Raw genomic sequence first — 19,749 nt, 5'->3', positions numbered from 1 at the left:
ATGTGATACTTGTACTGTATTCTAAGCATGGGCTACTAACATTTTACATATTTTACGTTGGTTTTAAGTAAGCCAAACTTCAAATAGAATACAGCTATCGCCATTATAATACAAAAGAATTAAAGCATTCAATTTAAGACATCTTTTCGGTTTAATAATTTCATAAATAGGAAATCCGCTGATCCGTTTTCTTATATTTGGAACTTAAAAGTATGGCGTCATAGCTTCCAGTGTCAAACGTCAACACTAGAGATTTATAGACAATATGTATGATTTAAGGATGTTCGCTTCTCTGTTTCAAAATAACAAGTTTTTTAAAAGACTGTTATAAATTGATAGTTTAAACATAACAGAACTTAAAAAAAACAGAAAAAAGGAAGGGTCCGTGTCCTTGTTTTTGAATTATAAGCCATAATTAAAAATTGGCGAGAAATGATTCTCTTTAGACTTTTCATCAATTTATCATTGGCACCTTTTTTCTTTCAAAAACTATGAAAAAATAACAAGGATTTTATAAGATTTCTAAATATGGCTTTTTGAATGATATGTAATTAAATTATGAAAAGAAAAGAGCGAATTTCCTTAACATGAAATTAATTTAGACAACAAACAACTTGCATTATTTTGAGCCCAATGAATACTTCGGTAATAACATGATTCGTTTAATGCGTTTAAACTCTACAAGGAAGGTATTTATATACTTCTTTCAACATATTGATATCCCTCTTGTGCATACACACAAATGCATATTTGCTTACTAGCCACTTGTAATCAACCTGATTTAAAAAGGCAATTCAAACCAAAGCTGAATCTTGCATTATTCTTCTTTCACATTTTTTACAAGTTTTACCTCTATTTTCTGGTGCAGCTTGTGTTACATAACATTTACTTTTCTGTTATATGTTTTGTGGTATGTTATTTACTTCTCTTTTTACAAAAAAACACACATTATTACGTAACACCAAGCAGCCCAGACAAGATTGCTAAGAGGGACCCTGTTGGTGCACCAATTTTCATTTGCCATGGAAATACAAATTGGAGATCGTTTTACATTTTGAGATTCTTGGAAATTACAATAAGTATTATTTTACGTCTAACAACTCACCATTGTAGTTCAAAATTGACAAAGGTGAAAATAGGTATGAAATTACAACACCATTTGTGTTCTTTAGTAAAATTTCCAAGATTTTATCTGTATCGTACCCATTGGTCAATTAAAGAGCCAATAGGCTAGAGATGATCTTAATTAAATTAATCGTACCGGCCTGTAGGTTATGCCACACGTGCAAGAAAAAATTGTGTGATGTTGATATTTAGCTTAAAATGTGAAAGAGCCTAATAGTGGTGAGTAAAATATCATAATTTCAAATGCAATCATGCAAAGAAAATATGCTGTTGTCGTTAATAACACATCTAGCTACCTAGCAGAAAATGTAAGTAACTTGAATATACGTCTTGGCGTCCTTTACGTTTACTATATATAAGCAATTCCTTTTTTATACCTTACTAACTACATTCGATATTGAAAGTGCAATTTTTATATTCGACATTTAAATATTTCTAAATTACCCATTTTGTAGCTATAAATGCAGTATTAGAAATCATCATGTTTATACCTAGGATAAAAAAGAAAATAACAAAAATACTAAACTCCAAGGGAAATTCAAAACGAAAAGTCCTTTATAAAATGGCAAAATCAAAAGCTCAAACACATCAAACGAATGGAAAACAACTGTCATATTCCTGACTTGGTACAGGCATTTCCTTATGTAGCAAATTGTGAATTAAACCTGGTTTTATAGCTAGCTAAACCTCTCACTTGTATAACAGTCGCATAGAATTTTTATCATATTCTTAACTCTTTTTTTTGGTCAATTATGAATATTTTAAGATTATAAACTATAAGACTGATAATGAAAATTATAGAAAATTATAGACAATTATAGAAAATTATAAAACTTTATAAACGGTTGTCACATATGGAGCAGGATCTGCTTACCCTTCCGGAGCACCTGCGATCACCCCCAGTTTTTGGTGGGGTTCTTGTTGTTCAGTCTTTGGTTTTCTATGTTGTGTTCTGTGTACAGTTGTTTGTTTGTCTTTTTCGTTTTAGCCATGGCATTATCAGTTTATTTTCGACTTTTGAGAATATCCGTTTTTTATTCTTCGCCTCTCTTTTGTATTCTGATCGTATAAATCAGTAAATTGGTAACTCAGAATGGGTTCTATAAAATAGATGGCAGCAATATTGGTATACAGTTACTACACATTGTTGTGAACCTGCATTAAAAATCCGTAGTTTTGTATATCTCAGAATGGTTTTTACATGTTTAACAAATATTTTTGCACAAATCAATGAACTCATGATGGAGTGTGTATTATCAATGAAACAATATTGGTATTCACAACTTAACAGTTTGTTAAACCTTAGTAAAAGTTCCATCATTTCTTCTTTTATTCAAAATACTGAAATGGTAATTTTTCGTGGCATGTCAGGACTAATCTATTACCAATTTGTTTTGTTTTTTATTTTTTTATTTTCCAATACAAACGTCCAAGAACTAATATAAGCGAAAAGGTAAAAAAATGCAAGAAATTATATTCAGAAATTTGTAAATTACATTAGATAGCCGAGCACTATACATCAAAGGTGAAAACAAGTTTATTACGCTGATACAAAATACATATATCTAGAATGGAAAGTAGCGAAATGGGGAACGAAGCAACTAAACTTAAACTTTGTACGGGTTATGACTACAGCTATCTGTAAAAAATCTTTTTCATGTTTTGTCAGTTTATTTATTACTTATGAGTTTGAATGTCCCTTTGGTATCATTCGCCTCTCGTTTATAAGAAAGATACTTATTACTTATCAAATATTTATACCTTGAGGTCGAATATCGGTTTTAAACAACAAACTAGTCTTTCATCAGTATTAAAACAACAGAATTTTACCGATGTTACAATCTCGTAAATAGATAAAGAAGACACAAATTAAGGGTACATAAAAAAAACTGATTGAATCGTAAGATCAACTGCGTTGACAAAGGGGGACGAAAGATACCAGAGCGACAGTCAAACTCACAGATCGAAAACAAACTGACAACGCCATGGCCAAAAATAAAAAGACAAACAGACAAATAATAGTACAGATGACACAACATAGAAAACTAAAGACTAAGCAACACGAACCCCACCAAAAACTGGGGGTCATCTCAAGTGCTCCGGAAGGTAAGCAGATCCTGCTCCACATGTGGCACCCGTCGTGTTGCTTATGACAAGGTAAGCGTATCCTGATATGCATGTATCATCAACCATGTTAAAATTTGGAATAGGACACAATCGGTAAAATAACGAGAATCGGACAACTGTTCTGGTATCAAAATAACGAATCGGACAACTGTTCTGGTATCAAAATAACGAATCGGACAACTGTTCTGGTATCAAAATAACGAATCGGACAACTGTTCTGGTATCAAAATAACGAATCGGAATAACGAATCGGACAACTGTTCTAGTATCAAAATAACGAATGGGACGACTGTTCTGGTATCAAAATAACGAATGGGACAACTGTTCTGGTATCAAAATAACGAATCGGACAACTGTTCTGGTATCAAAATAACGAATCGGACAACTGTTCTGGTATCAAAATAACGAATCGGACAACTGTTCTGGTATCAAAAAAACGAATGGGACAACTGTTCAGGTATCAAAATAACGAATCGGACAACTGTTCTGGTATCAAAAGGTCTAAAAAGTAAAATAACGAATCGGACAACTGTTCTGGTATCAAAAGGTCTAAAAAGTAGAATAACGAATCAGACAACTGTTCTAGTATCAAAAGGTCTAAAAAGTAAAATAACGAGAATCGGACAACTGTTCTGGTATCAAAAGGTCATAAAAGTAGAATAACGAATCGGACAACTGTTCTGGTATCAAAAGGTCATAAAAGTAAAATAACGAATCGGACAACTGTTCTGGTATCAAAAGGTCATAAAAGTAGAATAACAAAACGGACAACTGTTCTGGTATCAAAAGGTCATAAAAGTAGAATAACGAATCGGACAACTGTTCCGGTATCAAAAGGTCTAAAAAGTAGAATAACGAATCGAACAACTGTTCCGGTATCAAAAGGTCTAAAAAATAAAATAACGAATCGGACAACTGTTCCGGTATCAAAAGGTCTAAAAAGTAGAATAACGAATCGAACAACTGTTCCGGTATCAAAAGGTCTAAAAAGTAGAATAATGATTCGGACAACTGTTCCGGTATCAAAAGTTCTAAAAAGTAGAATAACGAATCAGACAACTGTTCTGGTATCAAAAGGTCATAAAAGTAAAATAACGAGAATCGGACAACTTTTCTGGTATCAAAGGGTCTAAAAAGTACAATAACGAATCGCACAACTGTTCTGGTATCAAAAGGTCATAAAAGTAGAATAACGAATCGGACAACTGTTCCGGTATGAAAAGGTCTAAAACGTAGAATAACGAGAATCGGACAACTGTTCTGGTATCAAAAGGTCATAAAAGTAAAATAACGAGAATCGGACAGCTGTTCTGGTATCAAAAGGTCATAAAAGTAGAATAACGAATCAGACAACTGTTCTGGTATCAAAAGGTCTAAAAAGTAAAAAAACGAATCAGACAACTGTTCTGGTATCAAAAGGTCTAAAAAGTAGAATAACGATTCGGACAACTGTTCCGGTATCAAAAGGTCTAAAAAGTAGAATAACGAATCGGACAACTGTTCTTGTATCAAAAGGTCTAAAAAGTAGAATAACGAATCGGACAACTGTTCTGGTATCAAAAGGTCTAAAACGTAGAATAACGAGAATCGGACAACTGTTCTGGTATCAAAAGGTCATAAAAGTAGAATAACGAGAATCGGACAGCTGTTCTGGTATCAAAAGGTCATAAAAGTAGAATATCGAATCAGACAACTGTTCTGGTAGCAAAAGGTCTAAAAAGTAGAATAACGAATCGGACAACTGTCCTGTTATCAAAAGGTCTAAAAAGTAGAATAACGAATCGGACAACTGTTCTGGTATCAAAAGGTCATAAAAGTAGAATAACGAATCGGACAACTGTTCTGGTATCAAAAGTTCTAAAAAGTAGAATAACGAATCGGACAACTGTTCTGGTATCAAAAGGTCTAAAAAGTAGAATAACGAATCGGACAACTGTTCTGATATCAAAAGGTCTAAAAAGTAAAATAACGAGAATCGGACAACTGTTCTGGTATCAAAAGGTCTAAAAAGTAAAATAACGAGAATCGGACAACTGTTCTGGTATCAAAAGGTCTAAAAAGTAGAATAACGAATCGGACAACTGTTCTGGTATCAAAAGGTCTAAAAAGTAAAATAACGAGAATCGGACATTACTGTTCTGGTATCAAAAGGTCATAAAAGTGAAATAACGAGAATCGGACAACTGTTCTGGTATCAAAAGGTCTAAAAAGTAAAATAACGAGAATCAGACAACTGTTCTGGTATCAAAAGGTCTAAAAAGTAAAATAACGAATCGGACAACTGTTCTGATATCAAAAGGTCTAAAAAGTAGAATAACGAATCGAACAACTGTTCTGGTATCAAAAGGTCATAAAAGTAGAATAACGAATCGGACAACTGTTCTGATATCAAAAGGTCTAAAAAGTAAAATAACGAATCAGACAACTGTTCTGGTATCAAGTGGTCTAAAAAGTAGAATAACGAATCGGACAACTGTTCTGGTATCAAAAGGTCTAAAAAGTAAAATAACGAATCGGACAACTGTTCTGATATCAAAAGGTCTAAAAAGTAGAATAACGAATCAGACAACTGTTCTGGTATCAAAAGGTCATAAAAGTAGAATAACGAATCGGACAACTGTTCTGATATCAAAAGGTCTAAAAAGTAAAATAACGAATCAGACAACTGTTCTGGTATCAAAAGGTCTAAAAAGTAAAATAACGAATCAGACAAATGTTCTGGTATTAAAAGGTCATAAAAGTAGAATAACAAATCGGACAACTGTTCTGGTATCAAAAGGTCTAAAAAGTAAAATAACGAATCGGACAACTGTTCTGGTATCAAAAGGTCATAAAAGTAGAATAACGAATCGGACAACTGTTCTGGTATCAAAAGGTCATAAAAGTAAAATAACGAGAATCGGACAACTAGTCTGGTATCAAAAGGTCATGAAAGTAAGTGAAATTAATTATCATTCTGTGTCAATGCAACCTGTGCATATAGGTGTCAGACCACCAATTCAATCCCTCCAATTTAGAACGTATGTAACAGTAGCCCTACTCTGACACAAAATAGTGCCTTTGACGTCATTGTTTCTTAAACTAACCAACAAATTTGCAGAAATGAAACTTTTGGTGAAAGAAAAATATATTTGACCATTTTGAGCCAAAATTTACTTGTCTATGAGTTTGCATTAAAAATTGAGGATAAATGCGCTCCATAGTATACTAATTTAAGATTTCCAGAAAACCACGGGTTATTTTTAGTAGTACTTGTCTTCCCAAAGGCAGTTCTTTCTTAGAAGATTTAAACATGGGTTGAAAATTGGCATGTAGAAAGGTGATACATGTACCATTCAGGAAATACCTGGTTTCTATGACGTTAAACTTAAGGTAAAATATTGAGTAAGATGTGAAAATTGCAAAATTTGGTTGAACAGATAAGGACTTTGAATTGGTGGTCTGATACCTATATTGAACATTTAACGTAAGACATATATAGTATCTCAGAATATTTTAGCCTACTAAGAAAAAAGTATTAACAAAAATACCGAACTCCAAGGTAAATTCAAAAACAGGAAGACCATAAAAACTGATAATATCAAACGTTAGACTTTATCTACGAACGGAACGAATGGGAAACAACTGTCATATTCCTGACTTGGTACAGGCATTTGCCGTAGAAAAGGTAAGTTAAATCTTGTTTTATAGCTAGCTAAACCTCTCACTTGTGTGACAGTTGTTTATATTTCTGTTATATTGACAAAACTGGGTTAGCAAACCAAAGACATAATTGGTTAATGTGACAATAATTGGGATTCAACAGCCAAAACTGCGTAGACATACATCATAGACATACAACAAAAGTGACTAACAAATTCAAACAAACCTACAAATAAATCTGACAAAGACGTGAACAAAAAACTTGTATTTTATTGTAAATCTGACAAAGACAAAGAAGACCGTAATTGAAATATCAACGTTTAGATTAATAGTTTGTTCTTTTTTTTAGTGTCTTTACGGAAAAGGAGTATGACTTATAAAATCACTTACATCTTCCTCATGTATAGCTCTGATTTCCTTTCCGGGTTTAGTTTTGCCTTTGTTATGAAATTGGTTATATGAGATCCATAATAAAGGCTATTGAAAAATAAAATATTTAGAATAGTAGAATGCAACTGTGCATTTCCAATGAATATATATAAAAACGTTTAACCTTTCTAAAAAGGTGGGGATGCTTATAGAATAACTAATCGAATAATTCAAATAGAGAAAAATATTCAACGAGTGACCGAACAACACATTAATTCACGAATGCGCGTAGCGCATGAGTTAATTATCAGTGTTGTTCGGTCACGAGTTGAATATTTTTCGATATTTGAATTCTTTGATTAGTTATTCTTTTTATTACATTGGCAAATGGCTTTTTTATGAAATAAAGTAGAAAACGTAAGGAACTATATCTTTTTCTACGCATTTACAATTTGTTTTGATCCGACGTTATCGACGTCTTGACAACGCCTATTGTTGTATGACATCAGAGGAGTGAAATAACCACGTTTATTTCACATGTGAAATTATCGGTTTTTATTTCACTGGGAAATAAATGTAATTCATTGCAACCAATGTAATAATTCGAAGTATCAAAAGTACGCCAAATTTCATTTCTCCTACTCAATATCACAACCTTGCTTCGTTTTTTTTTTTAAATACAAACTACCTGTTTTCATTTTTCAAGTATCGTAAATTTGAAAATATCTAGACAACTCAGTCGTAGCTCATAGATCTAACACTAATTTGATTACTGAATCAACAATAAAATATACTACTATTAAACTTGTTTTTGTGCGTCTGATGCAAGTCTCTTAAATCATTTGTATCATATGTAATTAGTCCAAAAATAATTTCAATGAATCTGGAAAATCCATGTGGAGGTACCATTACACAGGGAAATTTCACTAACGTGAATTTCACGTTAATCTCAAAGTGAATTTCACCTTAAACGAGCTTATACATGAAACTCACTAGAACTGATTTCACTTGAGTTTCATGTGAATCTCATGTGAAACTCAAGTGAAACTCAAATGATTTTTTTTCATGTGGAGTTTCAAAATATAGTTTTTCAAATTACATCTTTATTTTCGAATAAAATTAGAATCATGATAATTACCATTTGTTTCGTAAAGTCACGTGAAATTCACGTAAAAAATGCAGGTGAGATTCATGTGAAACTCAATTCACGTAAAATGCACGTGAGTTTCATGTTTAAGCTCGTTTGAGGTGCATTTCACGTAAAATTTGCTTGTGTATTGTAAAACTTTAAAATTGAACTAAACTATATTAATTAGTGTTTGATTAAAAAATGTAATATTGGATTAAACTGCATATTCATTTATAAGTTTCAGAAATGTACAGTATATTACATATAGCCGTTGAAAATTCTTTATTTGTGTTTTAGATAAGATAAGAAGCAAAAAAAAAACATTTAAATTTCAATTATATGAGATGGATCGACAGCATTGGTGTTCATTCTGTCATACTCCCTTTAAAAATGATTTGAAATTAGAGGCTCATTTAAACTTTCATGCGAAACAACCACCAGTTGCCTGTAATCTGTGTCCATTAACGTTTGTTCATCATAGTCAGTTAGGAAATCATATTAGATATATGCATTCTGATGATATCATCAGCAAGTTTGTGGAATTTGCTAAACGCAGCTTTACCAAAAATATACAAGACATCAAAACGGATACAAAATCTGATTTTGATTGGTTAGACAGGTCTCAGGAACAAAACAGAATAACTATTTGGGAGGAGGGGGAATGTTCGGAACAAAACTACCGAAGAGTCAAAGGAGACTACGAGTGTATGGACGAATCCGATGAAATCTTTACCAAAGAAATATATGAACTCATCGAACAAAACGAATATGAAGCTTCTGACAATAAAGATCTTGTATGCGAACCTAATTTAAATGGAATCAGCAAAGACTGTATAGAAGATGGAAATAGAAAACATGTCAATAGTGCGAGAGGTCAAGTTTCATTTCTCCTTCTTGGCACACTGGAAAGCAAAACAATAGGAAAATCTCCTTTGAATGCTAATTTAGTAGACAACGTACCTCTAACTACGAACAAATACACGGAACTACAGAAAAAGAAGTCGAAACAGGTTAAATTAAAAGCCAAGGGGTATGCTCAGCGACCTTTTTGCAATTTGAAAGAAGAAAATGATCCTTCTTTAAGGTTTGTATGCCAGTGTAAAACTAATAATCATATTGATTATAAGCTTAATAACACGACAACATACACTGAATATTTAGACGTTTCTATGTACTGATTAGTTCAACTAACATTAAATGAATATCAATGGACCAATTGCAACTGGATCGATTTCTGATAAATTCTTTGATTTTGAAGTCTTACGAAAATAACATTCTTTAGACTGTAAAGAATAGCTCTTAATCGAAGGGTTCGCAACATTTTCTTAACACAAATGCTCTTACAAAAGAAAAGCGAAGGATACCACAGAGGCATTCAAATCAAACTCATAAGTCGAAAACAAACTGACAACGGCATAGCAATAAACGAAAAACCTAAAGGAAAACAACAGTCTACAAAACGCAACATAGAAAACTAGAGACTGAGCAACACAAACACCAACCAAAACCAGGGGTGATCTCAGAAGCTCCTGAAAATACGATTTCAAACATGCACATACGATATCTATTTATAGTTATGGGAAAAAGAGCGTATTGAAGAAATCATTATGCATCTCACTGTCTGCAAACCAATTAAAGAAGAAAATGCTCAGTGTTAATACAAAACTGAAAACAATTGTTTAAATTTATAATTATAGTGTATGTACATGTATATATAATAAAATTGCAAGGTAATCTAGCGACTTGAGAATAGTAAATCATATTAGAAAGTCAAAAGATACGAAAAGAATATTCAAATTCAAGTTGAAGATAAACTTACAACTTCATTGCAAAAAAATGAAAATCGACAAAAAGACATACAACAGTCTACTTAAAAACATAGAAAACTTAATACAAACCCCACAAAAATTCGGACGTGTTCTCAGGTGCAAACCCTGCCCCACATGTAACACCCGTCGTGTTGCTATGTTAGTGCAAATTCGGTGGTAATAAGTCTCATTCGATAATGGAACCAGAGTATTCAGCTTATATATGCGTCAAATTGACTCTCGCGAACTCAAGTCTCGGCAAAGACAAATGAATATTAGGGCTTGCACCGATGATGACCATTTTGAGTGTGATGGTTAGGAGTCATTAGTGTTCCATACAGCCCAAAATTGTAAAAACAAAATTACACCAAAAAGTTCGACATAAAATGTATTCATCTTTAATTAAATTTAATTGCAATCTTAGAGAACATTTTTATGGGTTTTATTCATTTGTGTTTAAAATCGAATGTTTAATATTGCAGTGAAACATGTCAAAACTCGAAGACTTCTCAGCAGATACAAGAAATTGTACAGGTATCAGTTTTCTTATTTCTTACATGGAAGGCGATTCCAATCTCACACATTTTTTTTTCATTTGGAAACAAAATGAATCAGGTCTATGTTTTAATTTGAGGGACCACAAGTCAGTTTGGTTTAATCGTGCACCGTCCATACGACTGGTGGCTGCTTGACACATGTCACTGGTTTGTGTAAAGTTCGTGGGCATTTGACTTCTTTTAAAGTTTTGAATGTAATAACGAATCAAGGTGAGCCATGAACCTATACTATTATTGTTTTTAATTATGAGAATTATATACCGGAAGGTCTTAGTGGTATGACAATTCAGATTTATTTATTATCTCAATACAGTTTTTTAAAATGAATATTAGCGTGTTCATTTAACATGTAATTCGTACATTTTTACAAAAAAGGCTTAATTCATTTCCTCTTTTTTTAGCTTACAGCACAGGATGAGACCTACAGTCAAGGACATATAGGTATAATTTGGGTTTTTTTTTACCTTAAACAAAATTAATAATTTGAATCTCTAATGTTAGGCCTAGGTGAAAAACTACAATTTTTATTTAAATTTAACTTTCAGTGCATATCGTTTCTTTAGAAACGTCAACAGATGAATGATAGATTGATAAGAATAAATTCATATTAATTTTTCATTGTAAGATATCCGTTTCATTTTTTGATAGCGCTTAACTTTTTTTTAAGACTTGGTAAGGTGAGAAAACGCCTCTCCTCTAACACACAAATGTTATTGATCCAGCAAAAAACAGTTGTATGCCTCCCGAAATAGTGTATTAATCTTTACAAGCTATCTGACTAATGATAACATACCAGAAATCTGTATTATGAACAAGTCTTATGAAATATCACGTATCTATGATGATGATTTTATTTATCGGCTGAAACGTCAGCAAATATTAATCCTTCATGTGTAATAAAATGATATTGTATAAATCGTTCGTATTTACACTGGCGACGAAACATTGTCTGCCAACATTCAACTTCGATCAACTGCATTTTAATTGCAACGACATCTTCTAGATTAGCCGTTCAACTAGTTGAATAGAAACAAGTTGTTAAGAATGTCATAAGATATGTTTCAATTCTGTTAAATTGTCCGAAAAGACTAATCTTTGTATTGGAAAAAGAATACTCTTACATATAAAAAAGGGGGCGGAAGATACTGTATTTAGGAGACATTCAAAACTTATAAGTCAAGATAAACTGACAGCAACATAGCAAAAAAGGAAAAACTATGAAAAAGTAAAATAACAAAAATAACAAACTCCAAGGAAAATTCAAAATGGAAAGTTCCTTATCAAATGGCAAAATCAAAAGCTCAAACACATCAAACGAATGGAAATCAACTGTCATACTCCTGACTTGGTACAGACATTTCCTTATGTAGAAAATGGAAACCTCTCACTTATATGACAGTCGCATACAATTCCATTATATTGACAACTATGTGTGAACAAAACAAACAGACATAATAGTTAAAAATGTCAAAAATAGGGTACAGCAGTCAACATTGCGTTATAATCTTAATCATTATAAAACAAACAAATATGTCAACAAAGAAAGAAAAACAAAATGGAATAAAAACAAAGCACATAAGCAAAAATGAAAGACAGGAATACAAAAAATGACCAAAGCACAATAACATAATGGCGGGAAGTACCGAGCCACACCAAAAGGATATTACCAAAAATGGACTAAACAATAAAGGTTAATAATTTACAAAGACAAATAAATGAACACTATAACACGTAATTAAGATGATAAACAACTTCAGTACATAGAATCAATACTTCAAGACCATCATATATTATTTGTAAAGTTGATACTGAATATTTATCAACAGACAAATAAGTTTTCAAAACACTACATCAAAAATCAAAAACTGAGCAACACCAAAAACTAGGGGGTTATTCCAGGTGCTCTGTTAGGGTAAGCAACCTTTTCAATTGTTTTTGTTATATCTTTATGCTTTCTTTCTGAGCATATTACAACTAAGGTAAAACATTGGGGTGGTGTTCCTTAATGTAAACTTTGTTTTGACAGTAAAATTATTTTGGCCAGCCGTCATTGTTGACTTATTGAAAATACCTCATGTTTTTCTTTTATTTACACCTTAACGTTTATTTGTTTGATGAATACCAATTACTCTTAGTCGACTGAAGTCTGGTTTAAAGTACTAATACTATGTGTCATTTCTCCTGCCTTGTTTCTCGGTCCATAAATGAACTGATAAATACATATTGACTGTAGAAATTGAATTAACAATAAGACATATTGCTTTATTAAGGGTGTTCAGAACACTTAAGGGAGTAAACTCTTCTTTTAAAATTAGCTGAACGTTTTAATCACATACTATTAGTCAAGAGAAAGCAAGCTTCTCAATGATCAAAATTAGTGTTTGTCAAACTGTTATGTATCCTGTAAATTGTGCAAATTCAAATTTCTTGAAATCTTTTTATGTTTGTCAACAGGTCAAAGTCTATATTTTGTCTAAATTTTATGAAAATTGAAAGAGCCAAATCTAATTTAGTCAAAGTGTTGGGTACCCCCTTAATGTCTGGTAGTTTTAATCATCTTGAACAGCATATGATTACAAATGTATACTAAGGAGACATGTGTAATACGACAATATATTTTCAACAAAACATTGCTTTAACAAGGGAGATAAATAGGTTTAATATAAAAATGCACTGAAAAGAATAAAAAAAACTTTTTGATGTGACAAGAAAATGACCCCGGTGATCCAATTTTTTTTCAATTATAAAGTGCTAGGGCGTGAGCCAAGGCTCGGTGTTGAAGGCCATAATTTGACCTATAATTGTTTACTTTTTACACATTGTGACTTGGATGGAGAGTTGTCTCATTGGCACTCATACCACATCTTTTTATTTCTATCGTATCATATTTGATTTCACATTCTATCTTTTAGTTGTTGTGCTTATGAGCTTGTACACAAGTATTCAATTATACTTTTAAAAACTTCGATATAAGAAGAAGTATAAAATGACACGTATGATCTTTTTGTTTAGTAGACAACGTACCACTAACTACGAACAGATACACGGAACTACAGAAAAAGAAGTCGGCACACGTAAAATTAAAAGCCAAAGGGTATGCTCAGCGACCATTTTGCAATTTGAATGAAGACAATGATCCTTCTTTAAGGTTTGTATGCCAGTTTAAAACTAATAATCATATTGATTATAAACTTAAAAACACGACAACATACACTATGAATATTTAGACGTTTCTATGTACTGATTAGTTCAACTAACATTAAATGAATATCAATGGACCAATTGCAACTGGATCGATTTCTGATAAATTCATTGATTTTGAAGTCTTAAGAAAATAACATTCTTTAAACTGTAAAGAATAGCTCTTAATCGAAGGGTTTGCAACATTTTCTTAACACAAATGCTCTTACAAAAGAAAAGCGAAGGATACCACAGAGGCATTCAAATCAAACTCATAAGTCGAAAACAAACTGACAACGGTATAGCAATAAACGAAAAACCTCCTAAAGGCAAACAACAGTCTACTAAAACGCAACAAATAGAGACTGAGCAACACAAACACAAACCAAAACCAGGGGTCATCTCAGAAGGTCCTGAAAATACGATTTCCAATATGCATATACGATATCTATTTATAGTTATGGAAAAAAGAGCGTATTGAAGAAATCATTATGCATCTCACTGTCTGCAAACCAATTACAGAAGTAAATGCACAGTGTTAATACAAAACTGAAAACAATTGTTTAGATTTGTAATTATAGTGTATGTACATGTATATATAATAAAATTGCAAGGTAATCTAGCGACTTGAGAATAGTAAATCATATAAGAAAGTCAAAAGAATATTCAATCTCAAGTCGAAGACAAACTTACAACTTCATTGCAAAAAATAATGAAAATCGACAAAAAGACATACAACAGTCTACTTAAAAATATAGAAAACTTAATACAAACCCCACAAAAATCCGGACGTGTTCTCAGGTGCAAACCCTGCTCCACATGTAACACCCGTCGTGTTGCTATGTTAGTGCAAATTCGGTGGTAATAAGTCTCATTCGATAATGGAACCAGAGTATTCAGCTTATATATGCGTCAAATTAACTCTCGCGAACTCAAGTCTCGGCAAAGACAAATGAATATTAGGGCTTGCACCGATGATGAACATTTTGAGTGTGATGGTTAGGAGTCATTATTGGTCCATACAGCCCAAAATTGTAAAAACAAAATTACACCAATAAGTTTGACATAAAATGTATTCATCTTTAATTAAATTTAATTGCAATCTTAGAGAACATTTTTATGGGTTTTATTCATTTGTGTTTAAAATCGAATGTTTAATATTGCAGTGAAACATGTCAAAACTCGAAGACTTCTCAGCAGATACAAGAAATTGTACAGGTATCAGTTTTCTCATTTCTTTCATGGAACGCGATTCCAATCTCACACAATTTTTCATTTGGAAACAAAATGAATCAGGTCTATGTTTTAATTTGAGGGACCACAAACCAGTTTTGTTTAATCGTGCACCGTCCATACGACTGGTGGCTGCTTGACACATGTCACTGGTTTGTGTAAACATCGTGGGCATTTGACTTTTTTTAAAGTTTTGAATGTAATAACGAATCAAGGTGAGCCACGAACCTATACTATTATTTTTTTAATTATGAGAATTATATATCGGAAGGTCTTGTTGGAATGACAATTCAGATTTATCTATTACCTCAATACAGCTTTTTATAATGAATATTACCGTGTTTATTTAACATATGTAACTCGTACATTTTTACAAGAAAAGGCTTAATTCATTTCATCTTTTTTTTTAGCTTACAGCACAGGATGAAACCTACAGTCAAGGACAAATAGGTATAATATGTGTTTTTTTACGTTAAAAAAATTTAATCATTTGAATCTCTAATGTTAAGCCTAGGTGAAAAACTACAATTCTTATTTAAAATTTAACTTTCAGTTCATATCGTTTCTTCAGAAACGTCAACAGATGAATGATAGATTGATAAGAATAAATTCATATTAATGTTTCATTATTAGATATCCGTTTCATTTTTGGATAGCGCATAACTTTTTTTTAAGACTTGGTAAGGTGAGAAAACGCCTCTCCTCTAACACACAAATGTAATTGATCCAGCAAAAAACAGTTGAATGCCTCCCCAAATAGTGTACTAATCTTTACAAGCTATCTAACTAATGATAACATACCAGAAATCTGTATTACGAACAAGTTTTATGAAATAATACGTATCTATGATGATGATTTTATCTATAGGCTGAAACGTCAGCAAATATTAATCCTTCATGTGTAATAAGATGATATTGTATAAATCGTTCGTATTTACACTGGCGACGAAACATTGTCTGCCAACATTCCACCTCGATCAACTGCATTTTAATTGCAACGACATCTTCTAGATTAGCCGTTCAATTAGCTGAATGGAAACAAGTTGTTTAGAATGTCATAAGATAAGTTTCAATTCTGTTAAATTGTCCGAAAACACTAATCTTTGTGTTACATATAAAAAAAAGGTGGGACGGAAGATACTGTATTTAAGAGACATTCAAAACTTAGAAGTCGAGATAAACTGACAGCAACATAGCAAAAAAGTAAAATAACAAAAATAACAAACTCCAAGGAAAATTCAAAATGGAAAGTTCCTTATCAAATGGCAAAATCAAAAGCTCAAACACATCAAACGAATGGAAATCAACTGTCATACTCCTGACTTGGTACAGACATTTCCTTATGTAGAAAATGGAAACCTCTCACTTATATGACAGTTGCATACAATTCCATTATAGTGACAACAATGTGTGAACAAAACAAACAGACATAATAGGTAAAAATGTCAAAAATAGGGGTACAGCAGTCAACATTGCGTTATAATCTTAATCATTATAAAACACACAAATATGTCAACAAAGAAAAACAAAATGGCATAAAGACAAAGCACATAGGCAAAAATGAAAGACAGGAATACAAAAAAAGACCAAAGCACAATAACACAATGGCGGGAAATACCGAGCCACGCCAAAAGGATATTACCAAAAATGGACTAAACAATAAAGGATTATAATTTACAAAGACAAATAAAAGAACACTAAAACACGTAATTAAGATGATAAACAACTTCAGTACCTAGAATCTATACTTCAAGACCATCATATATTATTTGTAAAGTTGATACTGAATATTTATCAACAGACAAATAAGATTTCAAAACACTACATCAAAAACTAAAGACTGAGCAACACCAAAAACTAGGGGGTTATCCCAGGTGCTCTGTAAGCAACCTTTTCAATTGTTTTTGTTATATTTTTATGCTTTCTTTCTGAGCATATTACAACTAAGGTAAAACATTGGGGTGGTGGTCCTTAATGTTAACTTTGTTTTGACAGTAAAAATATTTTGGTCAGCCGTCATTGTTGACTTATTGAAAATACCTCATGTTTTTCTTTTATTTACACCTTAACGTTTATTTGTTTGATGAATACCAATTACTCTTAGTCGACTGAAGTCTGGTTTAAAGTACTAATACTATGTGTCATTTCTCCTGCCTTGTTTCTCGGTCCATAAATGAACTGATAAATACATATTGACTGTAGAAATTGAATTGACAATAAGACATATTGCTTTATTAAGGGTGTTCAGAACACTTAAGGGAGTTAACTCTTCTTTTAAAATTAGCTGACCGTTTTAATCACATACTATTAGTAAAGAGAAAGCAAGCTTCTCAATGATCAAAATTAGTGTTTGTCAAACTGTTATGTATCCTGTAAATTGTGCAAATTCAAATTTCTTGAAATCTTTTTATGTTTGTCAACAGGTCAAAGACTATATTTTGTCTAAATTTTATGAAAATTGAAAGAGCCAAATCTAATTTAGTCAAAGTGTTGGGTACCCCCTTAATGTCTGGTAGTTTTAATCATCTTGAACAGCAAAAGATTACAAATGTATACTAAGGAGACATGTGTAATACGACAATATATTAAAAAAACATTGCTTTAACAAGGGAGATAAATAGGTTTAATATAAAAATGCACTGAAAAGAATAAAAAAAACTTTTTTATGTGACAAGAAAATGACCCCGGTGATCCAATTTTTTTTCAATTATTAAGTGCTAGGGTGTGAGCCAAGTCTCGGTGTTGAAGGCCATAATTTGACCTATAATTGTTTACTTTTTACACATTGTGACTTGGATGGAGAGTTGTCTCATTGGCACTCATACCACATCTTCTTATTTCTATCGTATCATATTTGATTTCACATTCTATCTTTTAGTTGTTGTGCTTATGAGCTTGTACACAAGTATCTAATTATACTTTTAAAAACTTCGATATAAGAAGAAGTATAAAATGACACTTATGATCTTTTTGATAATACTTTCAAACTACCTTATCAAAATAATAAAAATAAAATTTTGATTGTAGAATGGAAGGAGGCAATCGACAAACTTAAACTTAGTTTTATGAAAAGGAAGAAAAGGGACAGAAAAGGAGGCAGATTCATATCTAATTCAGTTTCTTTCCCACGATGGTTTACTGTAAATTTTCCTGCTGAAGGGATCATGTGTGGTTGCGGAAGAAACCTCAAAACAGCTAAAGCGGCTATGTGCCACATACGTCGAAAAAGCCGCACAGCCCGCAAAAGTGTAAAATTATTTAAAAAAGCCATTGTTTATAATCAGAGAGAATAACTAACCTATTCAGACATGTATATTTAGAAAAAAACACCAAGTTTTATTGTTGCACGGTGTGTTTCATTTGTTCCTTAATGTTATCCTTCCTTTGTATTGTATTCGAAAAACCATGTGTTCAATTCAAACTTCCACATTCGACCAAGTTGATGGGAAGATAACTGATTAGATAAGAGACATTTTCCAATCGTTATTTTGTGATGTCTTTTGATCACTTGACGTATGAACTTAAAAAATATCTTTTATTGAATTCAGATGAAAAATTTATAAAAACAGATATGCCAAAATAAGAATATGTAACAGCACGCTAGCTATAACTGTAGATATAATAAAACAGCTGTAGAAAAAAGAGTGTCCAATCCATCTTGTAATGAAGAGGTAGAAGATAAATTCCATTTCGTACACATCTCAATAATTCTAGAATGAAAATGTTGAATGAATTTCTGATATTTCTCCTTATTTTAATTCAATGATTGAGTAATAAAACAAAATTTTCCTTTTTTTTGTAAAAAGTATGACATATTGATTAATATTGTGTATGGCATAAGTGAGATGTATGATTACAGAAAAACACGAACAATTGAGCATTTCTTCTTTTTACTGTTCTAGTTATAATGTTATGATAATTTGAGGAGAGGCATGCGGACTAGCATTTTATAAATGTTACATATTTGTATTGTTAATAGTTTATTTGTGTTATTTCGTAGCAACCCAATTATTTGGATTTTGTACTTATAAATATCTTACATCTTGTTGTATTCTGACTGGAATAAAATGCGGATGACATTAGTCGAACACCTTCGGGCCCTTCCAGAGAACCTTAGTTCAATCCGATTGTTTGTGGGATTCGTGTTGCTTATATTTTGTTATTTGTGAAGTGCTTTGTGAGCGTGTTGTGTGGATTTATTTTGTTGTGATAATTTCTTTTGTCACCTTATATGTTTTGATTGTTACTTGGTTTGTCATTAAAGCGGGAGGTTTGGCTAGCAACAAAACCAGGTTCAACCCACCATTTTTCTTAAAATGTCCTGTACCAAGTCAGGAAAATGGCTATTGTTATCTTATAGTTCGTTTCTGTGTCGTGTTGCATTTTAGTATTTCTGTTGTGTCTTTGTTCTCCTCTTATATTTGATGTGTTTCACTCAGTTTTAGTTTGTAACCCGGATTTGTTTTTTCTCAATCGATTTATGAATTTCGAACAGCGGTATGCTACTGTTGCCTTTATTTTGCAAATTTCTGTGGACAGTCCGTGAATTGTTTTGCTTGATATTATACATGTTCAATTT

General features: G+C 32.0%; 1 protein-coding gene and 1 long non-coding RNA gene across 30 annotated transcripts; both read left to right on the top strand.

Annotated features, from left to right (window-relative positions):
• Positions 1 to 2,054: 2,054 nt before the first annotated feature.
• LOC127719376 (uncharacterized) lies at positions 2,055 to 6,185 on the top strand. Of its 25 annotated transcripts, none has more exons than XR_007990255.1 (9): positions 2,055 to 3,677; positions 3,710 to 3,751; positions 3,848 to 3,897; positions 4,330 to 4,525; positions 4,768 to 4,865; positions 5,012 to 5,059; positions 5,204 to 5,351; positions 5,792 to 5,839; positions 5,888 to 6,185. It is a non-coding gene; the product is annotated as an uncharacterized LOC127719376 (long non-coding RNA). The 25 variants fall into 25 exon arrangements; XR_007990246.1 differs by having other exon boundaries at positions 3,710 to 3,799; XR_007990253.1 differs by adding an exon at positions 5,504 to 5,551 and having other exon boundaries at positions 3,710 to 3,897; positions 5,204 to 5,303; positions 5,744 to 5,839.
• A 2,501-nt stretch (positions 6,186 to 8,686) lies between these two features.
• LOC127719374 (uncharacterized) lies at positions 8,687 to 19,252 on the top strand. 5 transcript variants are annotated; one of them, XM_052225481.1, is made up of 7 exons: positions 8,687 to 9,476; positions 10,683 to 10,734; positions 11,159 to 11,198; positions 13,770 to 13,905; positions 15,104 to 15,155; positions 15,581 to 15,620; positions 18,198 to 19,252. In XM_052225481.1, the coding sequence occupies exons 1-7, from the start codon at positions 8,737 to 8,739 to the stop codon at positions 18,461 to 18,463; spliced, it is 1,326 nt and encodes a 441-aa protein (XP_052081441.1). In that variant the 5' UTR covers positions 8,687 to 8,736; the 3' UTR covers positions 18,464 to 19,252. The 5 variants fall into 5 exon arrangements, with proteins under 5 accessions (XP_052081441.1, XP_052081437.1, XP_052081438.1 ...); XM_052225477.1 differs by having other exon boundaries at positions 8,710 to 9,476; positions 13,773 to 13,905; XM_052225478.1 differs by lacking the exons at positions 10,683 to 10,734; positions 11,159 to 11,198; positions 13,770 to 13,905 and having other exon boundaries at positions 8,710 to 9,476.
• The last annotated feature ends 497 nt before the right edge of the window (positions 19,253 to 19,749 follow it).

Source organism: Mytilus californianus, unplaced genomic scaffold, assembly GCF_021869535.1.
Source record: "Mytilus californianus isolate M0D057914Y unplaced genomic scaffold, xbMytCali1.0.p SCAF_11, whole genome shotgun sequence".
Lineage (NCBI taxonomy): Eukaryota > Metazoa > Mollusca > Bivalvia > Mytilida > Mytilidae > Mytilus > Mytilus californianus.
Note: the sequence above shows the minus strand (reverse complement) of the source record. Positions and strands in the feature narration are given on the sequence as shown.

Bases quoted from the DNA above. Each gene is read 5' to 3' on its own strand.
- LOC127719374 (XM_052225481.1), top strand. From the start codon at position 8,737: ATGGATCGACAGCATTGGTGTTCATTCTGTCATACTCCCTTTAAAAAT. The intron at 10,735-11,158 runs GTATCAGTTTTC...CTCTTTTTTTAG, and splicing joins AGATACAAGAAATTGTACAG to CTTACAGCACAGGATGAGAC. The intron at 11,199-13,769 runs GTATAATTTGGG...CTTTTTGTTTAG, and splicing joins CTACAGTCAAGGACATATAG to TAGACAACGTACCACTAACT.